This window comes from Lepidochelys olivacea, assembly GCF_965140295.1.
Source record: "Lepidochelys olivacea isolate rLepOli2 genome assembly, chromosome: 2".
NCBI classification, from domain to species: Eukaryota; Metazoa; Chordata; order Testudines; family Cheloniidae; genus Lepidochelys; species Lepidochelys olivacea.
In genome coordinates, this window is record NC_140412.1 from 261,915,082 (window position 1) to 261,940,588 (window position 25,507).

At 44.0% G+C, this 25,507-nt stretch overlaps 1 protein-coding gene across 1 annotated transcript in view; it reads left to right on the forward strand.

Moving 5' to 3' along the window:
- LOC311516032 (vasoactive intestinal polypeptide receptor-like) overlaps nt 1-25,507 on the forward strand; it is a 177,355-nt gene that overhangs the window by 93,366 nt on the left and 58,482 nt on the right. Inside the window, exon 3 of the mRNA XM_084619644.1 lies at nt 7,139-7,246. Within this exon, the coding sequence (XP_084475770.1) occupies nt 7,139-7,246 (108 nt within the window). The remainder of the gene's footprint in view (nt 1-7,138; nt 7,247-25,507) is intronic.

Below are 25,507 nucleotides of genomic sequence, written 5' to 3' on the forward strand. Positions count from 1 at the left end.
ACATCCTTTCACAGTGAGGTCTCCAGGGCACATCTCAAGTAGAGCGTGAGGCCGGAACTTGGATCGTTCCAAACTGGGATGCAGCTCTTCCCATCTCCTGATGGCCCATGGTGCTTTGATCTCTTGCAAGGAGCTGCTATTAATTTCCTTTCACAGTTTCCGTTCTGCCATGTCGTCCGTCTTCTCCCATGAAAGATGCTAAAGCCAAAATTTTCAAACCTGTATCCTTCAAATTAGGCCCCTCTATAAAAGTGGACTGATTCCCAGATGTGGTGATTACCTGTAGCTCCCACTGATTTCACGAGGCTCTATTTCTACTGCCTGCAGAAAATTATATTAATCGCCTCTTTGCGGATGCCCATGCCCATCTGGCTGGAATTTGTAGGTGCTTGTTTGCAAATATATATATTTGCAGGCATCTCTTTTTAACAATGTGGCCCATGGTGGTTTTCTATTGGATGGTTTGACCGAATTAGAGTTTGACTGACTCTGCCACTAAGAGCAGCAAGCACTTTGAGGCAGGGACCATATTTCTGTTCTGTGTTCGTACAGCACCGAGCACCATGGGGCCCTGGTCCATGATTGGCGATCGCAGGCACTACTGTAAAATTCCACTATATGCCTAACTGTCTTTTAAAAATCTGATAAGGCAATGCAAGCAGTAATGATAATTTATAACCAGACGGGGCAAACCACTGGAGAATACACCATAGGCAAAATTGCTGCAGTGCTAACAGGGGATGTAATAAATGTGACACAACAGATCTTTGGCATCCCCGACTCCTATGGCTATTGACTCCGTTGGGTAGTTCTGAAAACTGCCAGCTGATGTCAAACCAGAGCAAAAATGAGCTTCTGTTGCAAATAGTAGAAATGTAGCTCACGAAAGCTTATGCTCGAATAAATTGGTTCGTCTCTAAGGTGCCACAATTCCTCCTGTTCTTTTTGCGGATACAGACTAACACGGCTGCTACTCGGAAAAATGTTCATGACTGCATATCTTCGCCCCTCCATAGGAGCTGAGTAAAATGCAACTTTCCTTTGGCGTCTAACCCACTAGCAGATATTGAGGAGTATATTGAAATCCAGGGGTACTAGAGAAATTGTATTACTATGGACTTGTCTACACAGAGACTTAGTGTGTAGCAAGCTGGGGTGTGAATCTGTAGCATACAGTTTGCCACCCACTAACTGGCTGTTTGAACCCTGCTAACATGCACTAAAAATTCCCTAGTGCACTTTGACCTACTGCTGTTTGAAAGCCCCCTCGGGAACTTTTCGTGTGCAGTAACAGGATCCACATGGCTGGTAGTGCCTGGCAAACTGGTGCACTGTAGATTTACGCCCCACTTGCTATGCACTAAATCCCCATGTAGAAGAGTTCCAGACCTCAGAATAAACAAGGATATAAAGAGCTAAATTCTTCCTTGGTGTAAGTGCACTGATTTGTATGGAGGCACACCAGGAATGACAACCCTCATTCGAAAGCACTTAAATGAGACCTAAGCACATGCTGAAATGCGTTCTTGAATCAGTACCTCAAATAGCTCCAACAATTTAAAAATTTACTATATTCACAGCCATGTGATACTGCCCTCCACCCTCCCCCGCTTCTTAATCAAACCCATTAACATCACAGGAGCATGCCCAACTTCTGTAGGTTATTTCTGATGCTTCCTCGTTAAGCTCCATCTGTATATTTTTAAATGCAGACACTTCTCAAACGGCCATCTATCGGGTTCAATCTGCCAGGTATGTAAACCAGAGCAAAAGACAGTGTCCCATATGAACTGACATGTGTGTTGTCTAATTTTTTAACCTATTACAAACTTTGAAAAAACAACCACAACAGAGAGCTAGAGAGAGAAACCTTCTGCTGTAATGTGATATAAAGTTGCCTGCCTTACAATGAGAGACTTAAGGAGCTTAATCTACTTATTTATCAAAGGGAAGGTTAAGAGGCGCCATCTATATGTAATCACCCAGGGGGAACATATCTGACTGTAGGGGGCCCGTTAGTCTAAGGGCTTGTCTACACTTACATTTTATAGCGCTCTAACTTGCTGGCTCAGGGGTGTGAAAAATCACCCTTCTGAGCATAGCAAGTCTGAGCGCTTTAAAGCGCAAGTGTAGACAGGCTCTGAGCGCTGGGAGTCGCGCTCCCAGTGCTTGGAGCTAATCCCCTCGGGGAGGTGGATTGCCAGCGACAGCGCTTTGAAGTATCCAGGGTAGCCATGCCCTAAGGCTCTGTCTACACTGGGAAGTGAAAGACAAAACTTCTGCTGTTCAGAGGAGTTTTTAAAAAACCGCCCCCGAAAGACAAAAGTTTTACTGGGTGTGAGCAGCACTTTGTCGGCAAGAGACAAAGGTAATGCCACTCGTTGGGGGTGGAAGTTTTTTGTCAGCAGGAGAGCTCTCTTCTGCCGACAAACAGCGCTTTTCACAGCATGGCACTAAAAGCTGCACAGTGTAGCCATCGCCTTGGAGACCAAGACACAGTGGACCAACGCATCACAAGATCCAATGGCTGCAAGTTGGTGTTAGAGCAGTTTTTAACCGTGAGGGTATTGTCACATCACTTTTATAGGCTAGAGTAGTTAGTCGTTGGAACAGATTATCAGGGGATGTGGTAAATTCTCCATCACATGGAGCATTTAAATGATTACTTATTTGTTTTACTGTAGCACCCAGGAGCCCCAGACATTGAACAAGACCCCATCATGCTAGGCCCTGTGTCAATAGTTGATATCATTCTACAAATTACGCCTTGGTTTTCAACCCCAAGTTATTGGGACTCATAAACTTTAAGGCCAGAAAGGACCAACATGATCATCTAGTCTGACCTCCTGCATGCTGCAGGCCACAGAATCTCACCCACCCACTCCTGTAATAGGCCCATAACCTCTGGCTGAGTTACTGAAGTCCTCAAATCTTTATTTCAAGACTTCAAGTGACAGAGAATCCATTTACTCTAGTTCAGACCCGCAAGTGACCCACGCCCCACATTGCAGAGGGAAGTGAAAAACCCGCGGGGTCTCTGCCAGTCTGACCTGGAGGAAAATTCCTTTCCAATCCCAGATATGGCAATCAGTTAAACCCTGAGCATGTGGGCAAGACCTACCAGCCAGACACCTTGGAAAGAATTGTCAATAGTAACTCAAAGCCCTGCCTATCTTGTGTCTCATCTCCGACTGTTGGAGATAAGTGCTAATAGCAGTCATGGATGGGCCATTTGCCATTGTAGGCAATTTCATCATTCCATCCCCTCCATAAATTTATCAAGATCAGTCTTAAAGCTAGTTAGATTTTCTGCCCCCACTACTCCCCTTGGAAGGCTGCTCCAGAATTTCACTCTGATGGTTAAAAGAAAAGGAGTACTTGTGGCACCTTAGAGACTAACCAATTTGTTTGAGTATAAGCTTTCGTGAGCTACAGCTCACTTCATCGGATGTGAGCTGTAGCTCACGAAAGCTTATGCTCAGATAACCTGGTTAGTTTCTAAGGTGCCACAAGTACTCCTTTTCTTTTTGCGAATACAGACTAACACGGCTGTTACTCTGAAACTCTGATGGTTAGAAACCTTCATCTAATTTCAAACCTAAACTTACTGATGGCCAGTTTCTATCCATTTGTTCTTGTGCCAAAATTGGCCCTTAACTTAAATGACTCCTCTCCCTCCCTGGTGTTTATCTGTCTGATGTATTTATAGTGTGCATTTACATTAGGAAGGAATATTTCCCTCCCCTACAGGAATCACTAGATGAAATTCCCTGACCACGGTTTTGCCAGAAGTCGGACAAGATGATCGTAGTGGTTTCCTTTGACCTTCAGGCTATGAAAGAGTTTTGTCAGTACGAATTTAATAGGGTCACGTTATTCATGAAAGGTGAAGCCGTGGCTGATGGATGCAAATAACCTCCAGCAAGTGCTGATAAAAACTTTGCATCTCCCCAGCATGAATTGCATACTTGCCACACGTGTGGCAGGAAAAAAACAATTTTAGCTGTATACCTTGTTTAGCAACATTTTGATTAACAAATAAGTAGAGTATGAAAATAAGTAGGTTCCATCTCCTCCTTGTATAGGTTGGCTCCCAAATGGCCTGATCCAGAACTCATTGAAGTCAAAAGGTGTCTCCCCATTGACTTTAGTGGGCTTTGGGGCAAATATTATCGCAAGTCCACCTGGACAGGCTTTGGAGGAAGAGAGAAGCATTTAAAAACCTCTAGAAATTGCCTAAAACCACTTTTCCATGCATAACAATGATATGGATCTTCAGTACAGCATCTCAGGACCTCGCCAGGTGAAAACCCTGTGCTGTGTATCCCATAGGGAAGATGGGAAATCTTTCCAAAGTGTCTTAGCACCTATTTCTAGCCCTGACGGCTTATGGGCTGTCTAGTTATACCTGTCACTGATGCAGAACTGAACACAATGCTGCAGGCTTCAGATCACTGTATTCTTGGGGCAAAATTCTTTCTTGGGGAAAGGAGGAAACATTTTTTCTGACAGGCTGCTTTCATAGATTATAAGACCAGAAGAGCCCATTGTGATCATCTAGTCTTACCTCCTGTACAGCACAGGCCATAGGGCTTCTCTGTATTAATTCCTGTTTGAACTAAAGCGTATCTTTTTAGAAAAACATCCAGTCTTGATTTTAAAATGTCCAGTGGTGGAGAATCCACCACAACTCTTGGTAAACTACCCTAGCTATTAAAAATGTGTACCTTATTTCTAGTCTGAATTTGTCTAGCTTCAGCTTCCAGCCATTGGATTTGTTTTACCTTCGTCTTTTTATGAAAGCTTAATGCACATTAGAAGCTGCTCAGAGCTTCGGAATGACATAAGCAGTCCCAAGGGAGATGGGTTTGTGGACAGAGTGCAGGTGAGGTGGTAAGATGTCTGACGAAAAGTGCAAGCTATCACATGGATATCCATTATAGCTATATCTTATCTCTGTATAGCTCAAAATCTGTTTACTGAAGGATGTAGGCAGTGGTTCTTTCTATTCCTTGCATTTCAAACAAGAACAAATGAACTGTAATGTAAGTATTAGATGCAGACGTTTAAACTAAGCTCAAAACAAAAATGTTCTCCTTTAGGAAGCCATCCAGTACTTTTGTCTTGTATTTTATATTGGATTCCATCTTGGTCCAGAGTTTCAGATAATATGTCCTGTGGTTGTGAATACATTGTAAGTACCTAGGTTGATAGGCCCAGAGTTCTAGATGTTAAGAGGTCCTGTTGTGAAACCATCTATTTTCCATGGGTAGAATTCTGATGTCTTTATCTTTGGCCCTACTGGTCACAACTTCGTGGGAATTAAATATGAGCCTCTGAAAACTGAGCTTTGTAGCTAATGTTAAAAGTTGGAAAATTGTATTTTAATGAATCTAAAAGCGGAGGTTACAAGAAGATATTCTCAGTTGTTTTCTTTGCAATCTCAAATAATCCCACTTCAAAGCTGCATTTAAAAATTTCCATTTACCCCAGTAAAAACAAAGATAAAGCTTTGATTATAACTTCCAAAGGGAGTTGAGGTTGCTTTTCGGCTTTCTGGTTGTTCAAAGCATTGTTGTTTGCTTTCTCCTTATTGATCTGAGGTATCAAAGGTGCTGATGCAGTCTTGGCAAATTGATTGTGGAGTTAGGCTCTTGGGTAGCATGAGTGAAAAAGTTTGGTCTGTTTCACATCAGTAATATTTACTGAAGAAATATGCCCTGGCAGTGGTTTTCTGAGTTCCTTTTACTACTATCAGAAACATGTTTTACTAAGTGCTTTTTTTCTTTACAATCCAGTTCCACCTTCTGGGACATTGGATATAACCACAGCCTTTTCCTAACCTTTGGGGAATTGTTCTATGCCACATCATGGGTGACTCTTGAACAGGATTGCTAGAGGGAAATGGCTGCAGTATCTATCGATCCATCTATCGTTGTTATTATTTGCATTCTGTATGAAATTCTGATTTTTTTTTCATTCAAAATCAGAACAAAACCTGAAAATTTTGAAATTTCCAGGGAAACAAATTCCGAAAAAGTTCAATTCAGGATCTTCAAGATATCTTGTTTCAATAGTGTCAAAACACTTATTCTAATTTAGTTTTTATATTTATATTAAAAATTAAATATAACATCTATAAATTAAATATAATCAGTATAGAACACATTAAAAACAATATTTTAATATATGTCAAAACAAATTGAGTTGAATTGATCGCATCAAAGTGAAACATTTCCACAGAGAAATGAAACGTTCTATCAAAATTTTGTTGAAATCAACTTATTCCCGCGAAACATTTCAGTTTCGTTGAAACCGCAGAAGCAGTAGGAAAGTCCTAAATGGACTTCATGGAGTCTCTTGCATGTCTCTCTGTTTTGGGAGGGGTTAAAAAAATCTTCTTGGGCATAATTTACTCCTTCCACCCAATGCATCCACAGCATCAACCATAATTTTGCACCTGTGTGGGTGGCAGTTTCAGTGGCATGAGGGATGGGGGAATTACAAAGGAACAGAAGCAGTCGCATCTTGTGCACAGTTTGCTGTGTTCAGATCAGGTACTTTAATTTGGAGGAGGAGCAAGAGATTTAATCTGAGAATCTCTAGTGTTTCCTTCTATAAAATCCACTGTTCACTATTAACCCAGATGTGTCTCAGTCCTACACAGATCTGGCCTGTGTCTCCCTGGTCAATTCCAGAAAATGTTTGATGCCACAAATGCTGAATCTTGAAACTGAGGTTATTGAGAATTGTGTTTAAAGAAAATAATCCCATATTATTTCACTCTTTCCTCTCCGTCTGTGAGAATTAAATCCCTCATTCTGGGTCTTCAGCACATATTTTTAGGATAAAGTGTAGTTTTGGGTGCCAACCTCCATTTAGAGCAGTATATAGTACACTAATGTGGGGGTGGTCTCAGGGATCTAAATAGTCTTTTTCACCTCTAACTTGTGTAATCCTCTGATCCAGGTTTCGGATTTGATTGAGAGAGTTGGAAACCTGGATAGAGCTGGTTGCTCACAAGGTAGCCATGAATCATGCCCTGCATTGGGTTTCTCTGCATACTTTCCATACAGCACAGACAAAGTAGTCTCTAAACGTTCTAATATGGTCACCTCTTTCTCTTCTCTTTCTGTAGGTTGTGGAATGATGTGGGACAACATAACCTGCTGGCCCTCAGCAGCAGTGGGAGAAGTTGTGGTGATGCCATGTCCAATATATTTTATCTACTTCTCCACTTCTCTGGGTAAGTGAAACTAGACAGTTCGTTTACTATAAATGTCACTTGGTGTTTTCTAATTTGATTCACTCCGCCTTCCTTCTGGTGAACTAAGAAAAGGAGGACTTGTGGCACCTTAGAGACTAACAAATTTATTTGAGCATCAGCTTTCTGTTTGAAAAGTAAAGTTGAAACACTCCATGATGGCTGTTCAGAGGTAATGGACATGTGCTACTCCCCAATGATGTCAGCTGGAGTTCTGGGTGCTCAGCCCGTCTGAAAATGAGACATTATAGCCAATCAAGGGCTGTAATGCTTTTAATCTAAGAGAGGTTATTGGTAACTGGGTGGAGTTTAATAGCCAAGGACACGGAGGAGGTGAGGCTAGCTGACCTGGTGGTCCCTTCTGGCCTTAAACTCTATGATTCTTTATCCGGTAGAAGTGAGTAAGTAGTTGAGTAGCTAACCTGCTTGACTACACTCTTGTATCTATCTCCTCACTGGTATGCCCAAATCCCCAGCCTACCGACATGGATTCACACTTATTATTTTTCATTGTTTCTTTACATTACAGTAGAGACCAGAGACACTAGTCACAGTTGGCATCCTATTTTGCTAGGTCCTATATAAAACATACAAAGATAGAGTCCCCGCACCTTGCACACCATGTGTGGGATTATCTCTGAACATTGGCCTAACTCTGCTCCCATTGAAGTCAATGTGAGTTTAACCAGTGACTTCAACGAGAACAGAGTTAAGCCAATGCTGTTCACTTTGAAGATTCCATTCTACGAAGTTGCATACAAAGAGGAGCTAGTAGAAAAATGTCCCCCCCCCCCCCCCCCCGTAGAAAATTTTGACAAAAATGGGAAAATAGAGTTTCCCTCTAAATTAAACTTTCCACAGAAAACGTTGAGGGTTTTTTTGTTTGGGGGGGGGGGGGAGATTTGTTTTGTGGGGTTTGGGTTGGGGGAGGTGGGGAGTTAAGTGAAAATTTGAAAACCAAAAAATTCTATCCAAAAACTGAACAACTTCAATTCAGAAATATTGCTGTAGTACTTCATGAGAGTTGTAGCCTGGGTACCTCATGCTCCCATTATCCTCTTGAGCCCAGAGTCCCTGGTCAGACTTCATCTCCCATGGTGCTCCACAATCTTCTCTCGTAGAGGGGGAGGCAATGGATCATCTGAGTTCTTGGCAATAATGCATCATGGGAGATGTAGTCCCGCCAAGGAGCCTGGCCCAGAGAAGAGGTGGGGGACATGAGACAGTTGAACTACAACTTCCAGAAGACACTGCAGCAGCATATTCAAATCAAAATATTTCTGGTTTTGAAAGAAATATTTGGGCTTTAAACATTTGGTTTTTTGACTAAAATCTTAATTCTCCACAGAAAGCAGATGCCTTTTGTGAAAATTGTGTTTAATTGAAAACCCAGCTTTCCATTGAAAAGCCCTTTCTCTGAAAATTTTTCAACCAGCCTGTGACAGAGTGGGAGTAGCTTATGGCTGGCTCACCACTCTGTGTACTTTGTATGCATTCCCACCTGGGCCAAAAAGGGAGATAATTGATTAGGTCTGGGTGATAAACTAGTTAACAAGCTTATTCAGCTCATCAGCTGGGGATTGTTAATTGGGAGACAGAGAGGCAGAGAGGGAAGCTGGGAGGAAGGGCAAAGAAGACCAGAACCTCAGGGAGGTGAGACCTCCCTTCACCTTTACCTCCCCACCCAGCACCTAGCATGTACGTTGAAGCTTAAGGAAAGCCTTATGGTGATGGGCCGTGAAGCTGCATAAGACGTAAACAAAGTACACTGTGGTGAACTTACATAAGAAAGCATGAGGACTGCCTGAAAAGAGGAATCCAGTGTATAGGAGCCCATCCTGTGACAAAGCCCTGACACAAAGGTTCGATAATGGTCTAGAGAGGATGCATACTTTGAAATACACACAAGTTGTAGACATACTTGCAATCCCTCCCCAGACTCCCCCCACCATCACTGTAAACAAATGAAGTAAGTGCCAACTGTCCCAGATGCCCCTCAGACAGTTAATAGCCTGATTTCGCAGCGACGTTGTGGCAGGGAGGAGAGAGTTGAAGGAGGAGTGGCCTGCCAGGTTGGGCATTCCTGTGTGAGGGCCAGTGTGGAAGAAGGCACAGTGGGAGTTGTTGGTGCACAAAGTTGACAAACGAGCAGCTATGACTGGCACCATTGCTGGATCCGAGAAAGTACTGAGGAGGATGCAGTCAGAGGCAAGAGTGGACAGTTAGAGTTGATGACAGGCCTTGAAGGTGAAGATGAGAAACTTGACCTTGATGCAATGAAACTTAGGAGCCTCTGCAGGGGCTCAAAGGAGGTGATGTGCTTGCAGTAACACGTAGGCAAGATCATCTTAGCAGCTGTAGTTTATATGGATTGGAGGCTGCTGGATGATATACATACAATCACTGAGCCAGATTCTGCTCTCTGTTTCTCTAGGAACTGCACTGACATCAGTGAGGAGAACTGGGCCACTGTTTCCAAACAGTAATAGTTCAAAGAATGCTGTAACTGCAGCAACCATTTGCAAAGATTGGTTTTTTTTCCACTATCTGGGGACTTAGGTACTCAGATGTCGTGGTGGCGGGCGCCTGTATACGAACTTATATTGTCAGAGAGATCTGCATGTCTATAGATAACATAATTTCAAGATGGTACCAGCTATTGATTTGGAAGAAGGGTCAGATAGATGCTGGGATACTGCGCTGTTGGATGCTAATATAAGGACATGCATAAATAGGTGGGGAAATTCCTGATTTCCATTAACTAACTCCTATGTCTGTGTTTTGGGGTAATGGGACTTTTCTGGATCCAACTCTGCCTGGCTGCAGCATAAATGTCATTGCATCACTAGGACGACGTCTCTCTACTGAAGGGAAACAAATGTATTGATATTCACTCAGTAGGCATTCACCAACTATCTATCTCTGGTACTTACGAGATCCCCACGACTCTAATATCTGAGTGCCTCACAGTCTTTAATGACAAGTTTCGGAGTAGCAGCCGTGTTAGTCTGTATCCGCAAAAAGAAAAGGAGGACTTGTGGCACCTTAGAGACGAACAAATTTATTTGAGCATAAGCTTTTGTGAGCTACAGTGATGAAGTGAGCTCACAAAAGCTTATGCTCAAATAAATTTGTTAGTCTCTGAGGTGTCACAGTCTTTAATGTATTTATCCTCACAACACCACTGTGAGGTTGGGCAGTTATTATCTCCATTTCACAGATACGGAAGTGAGCCACAGAGAAGCTATGTCACATGCCATAGCAGGAAGTCTGTGGCAGATCAGGCACTTGGACCCACATTTCCCACGTAACAAGGAAGTACCCGAACCCCTAGATCATACTTCATCTTTTCTCTCATCTGGGAAAAACTACTCTAGATTAGGGATCCAAAATGGCTTTCAGTAAAACCCTCTAGTATTACAATTATGCCATGAAAATTAAATCAGCGTATGTAATAAAATCTTTGTTACACAAGACAGACAATCTGGGCCTCTAGTTAATTAATTATCTGATCTATAAAATAGACAAGCTTCTGTTGTATGTAATAAAATCTTTCATATCAGATAGAAAAGTTCATCCCCAGCAGAGGTGGTAACCTGATAAGTAATAAGCACAAGAAGGCCAAAAGGGAAAGTGGGTTAATTCACTGGTCTAGCAGTTCTGGAAAGCAGAGTTTAAATCTTGACTCGTGGGCAAAGTAATAATGAGTCTGCCGGTTGCATTGTTGTTGATTATTTTCATTACAGGAAACCCTGCAGGCCTCATTTGAGATGATGAGTTATGCTGGAGGTTGCACATACATTTAGTAAGTGACAGTCCCTGGCATTAAAGGCATACAGTCTAAATGGACAAGACAGACTAAGGGTACGAGAAAGGAAGCAATATTATCCCCATTTTACAGGTGGTTAACTGAAGAGATTAAATGACTTGCCCAAGATGACAAAGGAATCCTGTAGCAGAGCCAGGAATTGAATGCATATCTCCTGAGTCCAGGTGTGTTGTGAAGCTAAATATGTTGTGGATGATTGTGAAGCACTCACAGCACAGTGTTGAGTGCTATAGAAAAGCCCATGAGGAAATTAATAACTTGGTAGCATTTTATGTCCGTTCTGGAATCCCTTTGCAGTGATATGAATGCTAACACACGGTGCAGGGCAGTGGAGAATCAGAGCCATCTGTGTTTATAGTTAGAATGGAAATGTTATGAAGCAAAGATTTAGTGCATGAAATTTCCTCCTTGATAAAGAAAACTTTTCTTCCACTGTCTCATATCCTAGCTTCTGTCAGATAAAAGATGGAAACCAGAAAATGCCTCGCACTACATTTATCTCATCTGACACTACGGTCTTACGCCATTCACAAATTCAGTAGAGCTTCATTATTTCATGATATTCGTCATTAGCACTTGGAAAGGATGGATAAAAATATAATTTGGCACATTCCTGTATTAAAGAGCATTACTCACTTTCATGGCACTAGAATATTCTAGCTTTCTTTATGTCTGTAATCCAAAAGTCCCTGACACCAACCACAAACTTCTTCGTGCAGTTTCTCAAATAGGAAATCATCAGTGAGTCTGGCTACGCTGGAATTAGAGCTATCATTTCCAGCTTGAGGAAATGTACCTAGGGCCTCAGACAGGACACATGCAGGGTGGGCACCCTATCCCACCACTTGCATCGCCACAGTGAGACTTCTGGTTGTAGCCCGCTGGCCCAATCAGAGCTAGCACAGGTAGGGCTACCCGAGCTGGGAATTACAACAATGTAGACATAGCCAATACTGTACATATTAAGATCTATACTGCACACTGACTTCAGTATAACCACGTCACTCCGGGGTGTGAAAAATCCACACCCCTGAGCAGCGTAGTTGTAGTGACCTGTAACCCCTGTTTAGACAGTGCTATGTCGCTGGGAAAGCGTCTCCTGCCCATAAAGCTACCGCCTCTCACGGAGGTGGAGTAACTAAGCTGACGGCTTAGAGCATCTTCATCAAAGCACTGCATCAGTGCAGCTGTGCCAATGCAGCATTCGTGGTGGAGACCTGCCCATCCTGGCTAATGGCCACTGGTAGACCTGTCCTCCATGAACTTATCTAGTTTTTTTGAACCCTGTTATAGTCTGGGCCTTCACAACATCCTTTGGCCAGGAGTTCCACAGGTTGACTGTGCATTGTGTGAAGAAATACTTCCTTTTGTTTGTTTTAAACCTGCTGCCTATTAATTTCATTGGGTGACCCCCTAGTTCTTGTGTGATGAGAAGGAATAAATAACACTTCCTTATTTACTTTCTCCACACCAGTCATGATTTTATAGACCTCTATCATATCCCCCCTCAGTCGTCTCTTTTCCAAGGTGAAAAGTGCCAGTCTTATTCATCTCTCCTCACACGGAAGCCGTTCCATACCCCTAATAATTTTTGTTGCCCTTTTCTGAACCTTTTCCAATTCCAATAGATCTTTTTTGAGATGGGGCGACCACATCTGCACGCAGTATTCAGGATGTGGGCGTACCATGGATTTATACAGAGGCAACATGATATTTTCTGTCTTTATTATCCATCCCTTTCTTAATAATTCTCAACATTCTGTTCGCTTTTTTGACTGCTGCTGCACACTTGAGCGGATGTTTTCGGAGAACTATCCACAATGACTCCAAGATCTCTTTCTTGAGTGGTAACAGCTAATTTAGAGCCCCAGTTATATATGTATAGTTGGGATTGTGTTTTCCAATGTGCATTACTTTGCATTTACATTATACATTTTACAATATATGTGCACTGGGAGTAGTGCCTCCTTCTAGGCATCCAGATGCCTAAGCTCTGGGGCATTTCATAAACCAGGGGAAGATAGGTGTTCGACTGCCTATGTCATGTGCGGGGCCTGATCCAGGAAGCATGCTCACAGGCCTCCTACTGAATCAGCCCCTCAGGTGAGATCACACAAGCAATGGGGGCGGGAGGAAGTGGAGGAGGGCCTCCCTCATAACTTCCAGCCCAGTGGTTAAAGTACTCACCTGGGATATGAGAGACACCCCCCTGCACCTGAGGAAGAGAAGAGATTTGAACTGGGATCTGCCGCCTCTCTGCTAAGTGCTCTAACCACTGGGATACGTGTATTCTGGGGTGATACTCAGCTGTCTCCACGTTCATGTTGTTGCACTCTGGATAAGTAATTAAAGAGCCATAGGAGAAACACGACTGGATCCCGAGTCTCCCACACCCAGGGAAGTGCTCTACCCATTCTATTGTAGAGTCATTCTCATGCTTCTCTCTCTCTCTCTTATTTACATATATATGGAAATAAGGCCTGTCTACTATGTCTTCTTCTTGGTTACCTTAGTTCCTACTGCTGGTACCCTAAACTGACCTCTCTCCATCTAAAAATACTATACCTTTTCAGCTGCTAAATGATCTTTTCAGCTGCTCTTTGCTTGTACTATATTGGCCCTCCAAGTCCTGTACATTATCATTAGCTCTAATGGTTTAGCTCTCTCCACTCACATTATCCTCTTGGCCAGCGCTTCTCAAGCTATCTGATGTAGGGGACCGGCAGTTTTTTTTTCCAATGTGCGATGGGGGACCGGCATTGGTCCGCGGACCGCCACTTTGAGTAGCACTGCTCTAGAGAGCCTCTGGGAGACTTCGGTCATGTCCCTTTCTCTCACCACAATAAGTGCAACCCCTGTTTTTCCTCCTTCTCATTATAAGTATGCAGTGTCCCTCTTCTCTTATTCCTGTTGCTCATTCCTAGCCCTTTCCGATGATCTCATTGACCTCCCTGAAATATGATACTTCACATTGGTCATGAGTGGTTCTAGGTCCTAGATCTGCGTGGGGGAAGGGGAGAATTTTACCACTGGGGGAACCGGTAAATTAAAATTGGAATAATAGATAGTGGAAAATAAAATAATTAATGCTATTAGCCAATTTGTTCATGGTAGCTCTCTCCATTGTACCGGTGATCCCCAATATTCTTGGGTGTAGGTGGGCAACCACCAAGTAACAGGTTCTAGAGAGCACAACCAACCAGTGAGGGCCAATGTGCTACCAATTTCACATCGTATCTAGAAGTACTTTGTCCAGTGGGTGGTGGTTCCATAGGCAATGTCACAACAAGGTGACCAGTCACACTGGTGACCGACACCATTGCACAAAGAAACACATTCTTTGCAAGAAAGAGAAATTACACAAGAAGGTAGTTGGGAAATTGATCGGGAGGCTAGCCTGATCTGTCATAGACAATCTGACCAGCAAACACCACTTTGATATGTTCTCTGACCCACCCTGAATTTTGCGAGATTACTCATTGCATTCTCACCAAAGTGTTATGGCAGGTAACCTGTTGAATTGTGATCATTCCTCAAACATCTTCCTTGTACTGCCCCATAGTCTGTGCTGGTTTTGGTGTCTGGAGTAGGGCTGTCGATTAATCACAGTTAACTCACACGATTAACTGGTGTGGATGCAGCCTGCTATTCGTTGGGGCAAGTAACCACATATACCCTACACACCAACATGAGCGGGATGCAGTGTAGACATATTTCAGTTTTACACCAGTGTAACAGAAATCAGAATCTGGCCCTGTGGCTTTAAATTATCCAGGAGGGCAAAGAAAATAGTTATTTGGCAGTGCTTTAAATTAGCAGAGACAGGAGGGCACAGACCTTACCTGAGAGAATCATGGACCTTTTAAATCCCAGTAAGTCACCTCTAAGATATGAAATATTTGTTTCAATGTAAAATCTCTCCAAACCTGGCTGTACTGTTCTGTTTTGGGTTTCAAATAGATCTTTCCTCCATACCCCTTGATTTTTTTTAGCCCAATAGAAGTAACTGAAGAGCCTTATGACATCTTTTTGTCATCCCTTTTTATTTGACGATGTGCCCGAAGTCATTTTCAGTGCATTCAGCCCAGTTGTCCTGGGAGCCTGTCTTCAAGCCACACACCGTATTATTTTGTGCCTCTTCCTAAGCGCTTTTAAGCAAGCCTAGAATGATTGACAGGAAGTAACTCAATCTGTCATAACACACCTGCAGCATGGCACTTCTTTGGAAACTGCATCCTCTCCCTGCACGTCTGTTTGTACTGCAGAGCTGATTACTCCCGCATATCATTATCCGTCTTCATTATACCAGAGAGAACTTTGCCAAGTTGAACATCATGTGAGAAGACCCATCAGATATGAGTCAGTTACTGTTAGTGGCTATCCCCACACACACCACACTTACAAGTGTCTATGCAAAGCAAAGGACCTAGCATGAGATTAAGGCCCTGATCCTACAACCACTTAGGCATGTGTTTAACTTTACTACTGTGAATTGGCTTATGAAATCAAAGGAGCTGCTCAAGGTAGTAAAATGTAAGTGTTTGAATAACTCGTGACAGTATCAGGGTCTCAAGAGTCTGTGTCTCCATTGTTTTCCAAGTGCTTAGCTGTTTACGCTTGTGTAAAGTGGGTGTAAAATTGATATAGTCAAAACATGGTAAAGATTATTATTTTATTTGCAGAATCATGTGCATTCCCAGCCTTGCAAAAGGGAGAATTTTTCATATATTTGAAAACTTTTTCCATTTTTTTCTTTTACTTGAAAAAATGTTGATTTAAATAATTATCATTTCGGGGGCAGATGATGATGATGATTACTCTTTCTTTTCATTTCCCTCCTATTTTGCCACTGAAATAGGAGAGGGGGCGAAGGGAAACGGGTGAGATGGAGGGAGAAAGAAAGGGGAACTTAGCAAAAAAAAAAAATTTCACTGTCAGAAAAAAAACCAGACATATTAAAAAATAATTCGTTTGGTAACGTTTTCATTGCGGGGGGGAGGTAATTTTTGGTGGAAAAAATATTTCAATTGAGAAATTGCGACCCGCTGTAACGCAAGGGATGCACTCGCTTTGCACAGGTAGAAATGACTACAGAAGGCTCGAGGCAGTGCAGAATCAGACCCCAGATCTTTAGATGAATGCTGATTTGTATCTTCTCATTTTTATCCTATATCCGCATTACACCCACACCTGTGACCAGCTGCTCCCACACCACACAGTGTAATTGAGGAGATAGGTGGCTTTGGGTGCTTAAAGTGTGTTGTGGCCTCAGACCTTTGCAATTTGTTTGTAACAAGCCCGTCACGCTGCATTTGTCAGACGTCTTGGAAACTTTGGCAAGCAAAATGCCCATTGTTTTGTTAAATGCATTTGTATAGTGCCTCTATGACATGCTTGTAGACTGAGCTAAGGATTGCCATCCCGTGGGTGACCCACCTGAAAATAACAGCCTATATCTACCACCAGCTCCTGGATTTGCTCTTCGATCAAATGAAAGACATGGATGCTTTTCCATGTGAAAGTCCTGGATTCAAATCCTGTTGACACCCATGAGGAGGAACTTGTCACACTTCCAGTTAACAACTTTCAGGACTTTGTACTTTTAAATATTATTCTTGATTATCTTATTACGTTGGAGCAGTGGTCACCAACAGGTCGGTCTCCGGCAGCGCAGTGGGGCTGCCCAGGCCCCACGCTGCTCCCGGAAGCGGCCATGGGGGGAGCAGGGGTCTCCCTCCATGCGCTGCTCCTGCCTGCAAGCACCGCCCCTATAGCTCCTATTGGCTGGGAACGGGGAGCTGTGGCCAATGGGAGCTGCGGGGGCAGTGCTTGCAGAGAGGGGCAGCGCGTGAAGCCATGTGCTGCCTGCCCCCTCCCAGGGGCTGCAGAGGCACATTGGCCCCTTCTGGGAGCAGCGTGGGGCTGGGGTAGGGAGGGAGCCTGCCTTAGCCTCGCTGTACCACTGACCGGGAGCTGCTGGAGGTAAGTGCTGCCCGGCAGGAGGCTGCACCCCTACCCTCAGCCCCCTCCCGGAGTCAGCACCCTGAACCACCTCCTGCACCCAAAGCCCCAGCCCTGACCCCTGTCCCAGAGCCAGCATCCCCACCGCCTCCTGCACCCAACAGTCTGCCCCAGCCCGGAGCCCCCTCCTGCACCCAAACTTCTCCCCAGAGCTTGCACCCCTCACCCCTTCTGCACCCAAACTCCTTCCCAGAGCTTGCACTCCTCACCCCCTCCTGCACTCCAATCCCCTGCCCCAGGCTCAGCCCAGAACCGCCTCCCGCACTGCAAACCCCTCGGCCCCAGCCCAGAGCCCGCACCCCCTCCCAAACCCTAAACGCCTACCCCAGCCCAGTGAAGGTGGGGGAGAGTGAGAGACGGAGGGGGGGGGATGGAGTGAGTGGGGTGGGGCTTTGGGGAAGTGGGCGGGGTAGTGGGGTGGGGAGTGGGGTGGGGCTTAGGGAAGGGGCGGGGTAGATCCTGGGTTGTCCTTAAATTCCAAAAGTGATCTTGGGGAACCGCTGCATTAGAGTTTAAAGAGATTCAGTCAAAATTGTGGCACCATTGGCTAGTCGCCATTAAGTCCCTTCAAACCCAGGAGAAACGTGGATTGAAGTTTTACAGTGCGGTAATTTAATATGAAGCAATAGTGCGGTTAGCAGGTGGTGCTAGGGTGACCAGATGTCCCAATTTTATAGGGACAGTCCCGATATTCAGGACTTTTTCTTTTATAGGCACCTATTACTCCCCACCCCCATCCCGATTTTGCACACTTGCTCTCTGGACACCCTAGGCCAGTGGTTCTCAAACTGGGGGTCGGGACAGTTATTATATGGGGGGGGGTCATGAGCTGTCAGCCTCACCCCCAGACCCTTCTTTGCCTCCAGCATTTATAATGGTGTTAAATATACAAAAAAGTGTTTTTTAATTTATGCCGGGGGTCACACTCAGAGGCTTGCTATGTGAAAGGGGTCACCAGTCCAAAAGGTTGAGAACTACTCCTGTAGGCAATGCCCAATTAAAGAAAACAAGTTTGGGCGGGGAGAGGAAGAGTTATGCATATTTATTAAGAGAGCAGAGATCTCTTCCATGAGCAAGCAGCACATTGTAGGAAGAAAAGAGGAAGCAAACAAACAGCTGCAAATTCAAGCAAAGCAAGAATGGAGCAGGAAAGTAACTGTGTGTCTGGTTAAGGTCAGTACAATGCAGCATGACTGTGATGGTGACGAGTGGAGACCAAACTGATGTTAAACAACCATGAGAAACTGAAGAAGTCTGTATGTCCTGCAGTGGTTTGATACCATATAGTTAGGCTTGGCAGAATGTGATTTTTATTTTTGTATAATTTTGACAGATAATATTGATGTTTCATTTTTTAAGCCTACTTTTAGGCGTTTATCTGTTTTAAACGTTCACAGTGGTGGAAGTTCTCAGCCAGGGTCGGACAATAATTATTTAATGACCGTAGACATCGGGATTCAAAAAGTTCAAGCTTTAAAGCTGTCGAAACACAAGTTTATCACTTGTCAAAATATACAAAGTAAATATCCTGAAACCGAACTCTAATAAGTTTTCAAGCATGTTTTTGTTACTTTGCCTTGCTGTAAGGATTCTCTGCTCCTTGAGGTCTTCAAACTACAATTTGAGGACTTCAATAGCACAGATATAGGTGTGAGGTCTTTTTTAGGAGTGGTGGGTGAAATTCTGTGGCCTGCATTGTGCAGGAGGTCAGACTAGATGATCATAATGGTCCCTTCTGACCTAAATATCTATGAATCTATGAATCTATAAATGTAATTTTGACATTTTGATGATTATTCGTGGAAATATTTTTTGTTAATTTGGGGTGTATAGTGAAAACAACATTTACAGACATTTACCAGTAAAAAAAACTGCCTTCCACGCCGACATACAGTTTTTTTTTCTTGCATCAGTTACATGAAAGGAATGTTACAGTAAGAGTGAGACACAGGCTGATAGACCCAGTGTGACTGGTAAGATGTACCGCTTCTGAAAATAACTTCACCACATCTAACCATAAGCATGTTTCCAAGACCTAAACACCTATACACTCAGTTAAGCAGAACTTGTAAAACTATCTGCGAGTGCTATCTGGTGACTCCTAGTAATATTACAACTCCCTGGTGATAAAATTCCAGCTATAAAGATTGCAAGGGACTCAATATAATCCAAAGAATCTGCAAGAGTCAATGATGTGGGTGCAACTGGATGGAGAGATACATTTCCACTAAGGGGAATGCAATGATAGGGAAGCAACAGAGACAACCAGTTAAGACAGGACCTCCACTGTTATTCAGAGGCCACTACAGAAAGGACCAGGAGGAGTAAGAAGAGAGAAACTTACCAGAGCCATGGCTGACTTAAACTGTCTTCATGGGGTAAAATCTTGGCTCCATTGAAGTTATTGGGAGTTTTGCCTTTAACTTCAGTGGAGCCAGGATTTCACCTGTGGTGTGGTGAGGACTTTCTTAGACCTTCTAGTAGGGCTGAACCAGTATTTGCAATAGCTGAGAGACCGAAAAAAAATTAGGAATGAGGAAAGCTGTAAAAGAGTCTGACATACATATATAATGAATTGTTTTTAACTCTCAACTATTGTCTTACCCACTTTCCCTGTCTTCATCTGCTCAGCATCCAACTCCCACTTAGCTCAAACAGAACCCTCCCTGTCATCATCCCACTTTCACTGGCATCTTGCTAGCTGGCTTTCCTTCTACCATCTTTCCATTACGCCTTCAGCAAATCACTTAGCTCCTGCCTCATGCTCTTTAATAGCCAGCACAGTCTGCATAAGCCAGTCAGCACAGCCACTTCAATGCACATCTTTCACATTCACTCCCAAGAAATTCAGTTACAACTTTTGCACTCGAGTTTCTGTCCCAGGAAGCCTTTGCTCTCAATAATAAAGTGACACTATTCGCCAATGCTTAATTCATCAACCTCCTATTCCAATCAAATTTCCTAGGAACAGGATTTACTCTTTTTCCTTCATTCTGCCACTGCCTCATTCCAGACTGGCTTCTCAGAGATCAAGATAAATTAGAGGTGAAACACAACTGAGAAATGCCTCTTTCTATTAGCATTCTGTATTCTATTCTATTCTCTAGGCTAGTGCATTAAGTGACCTGATTACATCTTCACCTGTGGTCCTTTGTCTCTCACATCTCCTGCCCCAGGAGAGAACTGTATGTGCAGTGTTTTGTTTTAGTGTAGGGTTTTTTTTTTTTTTTAAATTTGCACGCTGCTCTGAGTTTGTTGGAGAAGGCAAGTTGAAGTGTCCCTTGCACATGGAGCGGAAAATAGCGGGGTTTGTGATTGTACTTAAGGCTGGAGGAGTTCATTCCGGAGTCTGGGACCACCCTCCAAGAAAGCTCTGTCTCCTTCTGGTAGAAAGCTCCATTGTGCCAGAGGAGCAGATCCCCATCCCCCTACAATGGAAAAGTACCAGCAGTGTCCAAGATCGTGTTTTGTATCAAGTGACAGGACCACCTGACCTGGTCATGTCAGAGCTACATCCCAGGATGCCTCTCAGGAAGGAGAGAGATAAGTATGTTCAGTCTTATTGTTTCTTCTTAATGGGCCATCACAGCTGTGATGGCGGGTTGTCTGGTGGGTGTCTCCCAAATACACACACAGGTGTAGTTGTTACATAGTCAATATTCCTAACTTTAGATACAGAAATGATACAAGCATACAAATTGGATAATCACATTCAGTAGATCATAACCTTTCCCATGATATCTTACATGAGCCATCTTGCATAAAGTATATGTTAGTTATGCCATATTCATATCATAACCATATTTCTATGAAGAATATGGGGTGTAACGCCACAGCGTGTATAATTGAGGCCCTGTCATCATCCACCAGGATGGGAGGGAGTCTCCTTGCCAATGGGAGGTGGCAGAAAGTGATGCTCACTGGTACTGCTATGTGAGAAAGAAGTGATAGGGAGGAAGACCAGTATGTCGATGATCAAGACCCAGGATACAATGATAAAGCTTCACCAGATCCATGAGTCCACCTCCTGTGGGTGGATTGTTGCTGTCCTTTAGCAGGCTTTGGAATCTGGTGGCATCTGAGGCTTTGTGGTTGGATCAGGGGTTGTGGGTCTGCCTTGTTGCTTAGGTGCTGGAGGTGACCGTCTGTTCAAGAGAATGGCTGGGTTGTGGTATCTTCGATACTGACATCTAATCCAAAGATCCAGTCTCAGGTGTGACCAGCTGTGTGGGCTGAACCAGAGATGGCCTGTCAAAGTCCTAGGGAGGCGAGTGTGGAGCTGGGTTTTTGCATCTGTGCCCTTGTCAACATGAATGTTGAAATCTCCGAGACAACCAGTCTGGGGTATTTCACCACCGTCACTGACAAAGTCTCTGTGAGCTCCTTTATGACCCCATTAGCCTGTGTAGGTCTGTAAATGAGCATAAAATCAGTGAGCTTTGCCTCTGGTTTCTATGGCCAGACGAATGGACTCGAATGAAGTTGCCTCATCTGAGTCACCTCTTTTGGATTGGCAGTTTGCAGAGAAGACGAATGCTGAGCTGCCTGCCTTCTTGCCCTGTCTGGGTCTGGAATGGGCCGACGAGCCTGCAGGGCCGGGGCGTCAGGATGCTTCATAGTCATGTATTGTTTGCTGGACTCAGATCTCTCATTGCTCAGCCTCCGGTTTAGTTCACGTTGCCTGCTGGGGCCACGCCTAGACAATGATCCTGTTGCAGTGGAGAGGTAGTAGATGTAGAGTATCTAGTTTCTTAAGCCATCTTTGCCGTTCCCTTGGGCAGTTCCTCCCAAGTTGGATTATGATTGTTGAAGTATTTGTCTGTGTCCAAGTGGAGGAAAAGGTGTCCAGTTGGCCATATGAGATGGGTGGTGGAGCTGGAGCAGCCTGTCCCTGGAGTACCAGGACCTGTGCTGGATGCACATTGCCATAGCAACAATGGAAACAATCCTAATAATAACAATAATACTCAGTGGGGTCAAGTCCAGGAAAGGGGAGTGTATCAATGGCATCGGCCATCCAGTCCCATTTCCTTTGTCCTGTGAAACCTCACTAACCAGCAGCAGCGATGAAAGACCATTTCAGTAGCAGCATTCCTCTTGGTAGCCGGGAAAATACAGCTGAGGAATTCTTCACACCACTTTGCCCATTGCTCTTTGCCCCTCTCTGATGAAGCTGCCATCAAGGGTGCCGGCTGTGAAGTACCCACCCATCTGCTTGGTAGTAACTGCCCATTGACCAGCATGGGCGAGGCCCAGTGCTCCCTGCAGAGAGGTGTGCATTGTAGCTCTGCTGGATCTCTGCAGTAGATGACCTGGGGACCTTAATTCTTCAGGCCTTTCCACCGCCCTTTCACCAGCACTGTATTCTGAAGAACCATGGTACCATAGAAGGGACACACGTCCTAATTCAGGGATGGGCAATTTTAAGGCACTAGGGGGCCACAAACCCAACTAAAACCCTTTGGCTCAGGAGGGGGCACCAGGGGATGGATCCTAGTCCCTGGGGGTGTGACGTAAGGATGGTCGGGGGTGACCCACCCTGCACTCACCCCACAGCGGCAGCTCCCCACGCCCTCCTGTTGGCTCGTGCCACAGTGTCATGTACATGACAGGCAAGGCACTCCCCTGGCATTGCCCCGTCCTGCCCCCTTCCTGCCCCTGGTGACGCCAATCACCTGTCCTGAGCTGGGTTGTGGCAAGCCTTGGGCCACCGGTTGCCTATCCCTGATCTATATAATGAGGAACTGGAACCTCCTGGGGAGGGTTCTCTGTGAGCCAGAAGAGCTGATCACTCATCACTCTGCTGTGTGCCAATGCTTTTAAGGTGTAACTGATGAGTTAAAATGTAGGAATTGGAGAATGAAAAGAAGATGGAAAATGCTGGTTAGTTAATCTATCCCATTGCATGTAATGTTGGATGATTTTTTCGTACAAAAGGGTTTCTGATAGAACTGAGCGAATAGTGAAAAATTATTTTGCAGCTATTTTTGCAAATGTTGAGTCTTGTTTTAATCTGGGCACATTTGCATGGCATTACGTTTGCTTTTTGGGAATATTTGTTGCTCATATGAATATTCACAGAATGCAAAATTAGCATATCGGAGCAAAGAGTCATTTAAATCAAGAAAAGAAATGTCCAAATGAAATTTAGTCTGTAATTATCATAGAATCATAGGACTGGAAGGGACCTCGAGAGGCTATCTAGTCTGGTCCCCTGCACTCAAGGCAGGACTAAGTATTATCTAGACCATCCCTGACAGGTGTTTGTCCAACCTGCTCTTAAAAATCCCCAGTGATGGAGATTCCACAGTGTCCCTAGGCAATTTATTCCAGTGCTTAACCACGGATATCAATTGATTGATATCAAGATCAAGCTCTTTCTTGATTTCTCCCAAGCTGCTCCACTCGCCTGGGAGAAGCTTCCCGTAAACATCTACAAAACTAACTCATTGTCCTCCTCCTCTTTAAAACTCTCCTTTGCAGTGAGGCCTACAACACCTTGACAAGGCTTAGGTTGCTGGTGTGCTGAGACCACAGCCTACCAAACTGACAAATACTGTCTCATTGATTCCTTGTACTCTCCCATCGGTCCATATCTGTCTGTTGTCTCATACTTAGATTATAAACTCTTTGGGACAGGGACTGTCTTTTTTTTGTTGTATGTGTCTACAGCTCCTAGCACAGTGGGGTCCTGGTCTATGCCTGGGGGTCTTATGCGCTATAATAATACAAATAATTAATAATAATAGTCTTCAGCACCAAATGACATTGGTCCTTCCAGTATCCATTCGACTAACTGATGCTGCTTCTGTCTCATAAGGACCTATTTTCCTGGGGCAGCCTGTCACTGATACTTCTACATCTCTGAACTCCCTCCGAAAATTGTCTTTTTGCTGTCCCCCTACTCAACAGGTTCAGTGGGCTTCAGCTACTGTGCCTGGCTCAGTCCCAGCCCCTCACTTGTATTTATTCACAAAGCATCTACTTCTCTTCCACCCCCAATATAAGCTTTGGAGCAAAGCCTATTGGAAAGATCACCAACCAGCTCCCAAAGCTCTCAGCTCACCAGATGGATTGGCCTTAAAAGTGAAGCTAAGTAGCTTGTGCTCGGCGTGTTGAAAAAGAGGAAGAACAGGGAGAGGGGATGTGCTCAAAGCAGTGAGCCAGGAAGATCTTTGCAGCAGCATTTTGAATAAATGGAAGCAGTCCAAGGTGGGATTTGTTCATCTTTTTGACAAAATTGCCAAACTTTGCTATGAAATAATCAATAGTAACAACTGGGTTAATATCTGCCTAGTCTGGACTTGACCACGCCGGCACACAATAATTAACTATTCTCCAGTCCTACATGGCCACCATTAACCAATTTATCTATCTAGGTACTTATGTGGCCCTTAGCATAATAGTAGCCGAGTGCCTCTCCAGTTATTAATAAAAATGACAAGGAACAAACATATATCTTTCTTCCTCTTTCTTTTCCACCTAGCTCAACATGACTGACATCAGCACAAGGTATTATTTGTAGGTCATAAAAGGAGAGGGTTTTCAATGGAAAAGTCTGCCCCCCCCCACCCGGCAGAAATTTTAGTACCAAATAATTTCAGCAAAAACCCAAATATTGCCGTTTTCAGACAATGTTTCTGATTTGGGGCTTTTGGTTTTTCCAGGAAAAATCAAAGTTTTTCTGCCGAAAGCGAGCACTTTTTGCACAGATGTTTAAGTTGAAAATCCAGTTTTCTACTGAAAACCGCTTTTGAAGGAAAATTTTGACCAGTCCAAATTATTTGTTGGGATTTCCCCCCTTCCACCCGCACTACCCAGCACAGTCAGCTTCCAAATTATCCTACGGCCTAGGAAAGCTGGGTGTGCCTGAGCTGGGTTTCACACTGTGAACAGCATTGCAAGCTGATCAGAAGCCACGCTGTCAGTGCTATGCGAACTATCTGTAACCGGTTGGTTACGTTTTCCTAAGCGTAGGGGTCATAAAACCATTTACATTATCGAATAGTTAGGGGTTTATGAACGCTCAAGGATTATTTGTTTAAAACCCTAGCACTGCTGTACCCTAGACGCATGTTACAGACAAGAAGCACAATCTCTGTCAATGCCTTTTGTGTCATGTCCAGGGGCTGTCATGACACACTGGAGACATTGTTTCATGGAACGCTGTCAAGATTAATAATCATGGGGCAAAAGCCCCAGCTGGTATAAATCAGCAGAGTACCATTGACCGTGATGGACTTCACTGATTTATTCCAGTTGACGATCTGGCCCCATGTTTTCATCAGCTATTCCTTACCTTCGTTAACCGTAGCTAAGGATGCGATTTTGTCACAGAGGTCACAGATTCCGTTCCTTTAATGGACCTCTGTGACTTCTTTGGCTTCAGCCTG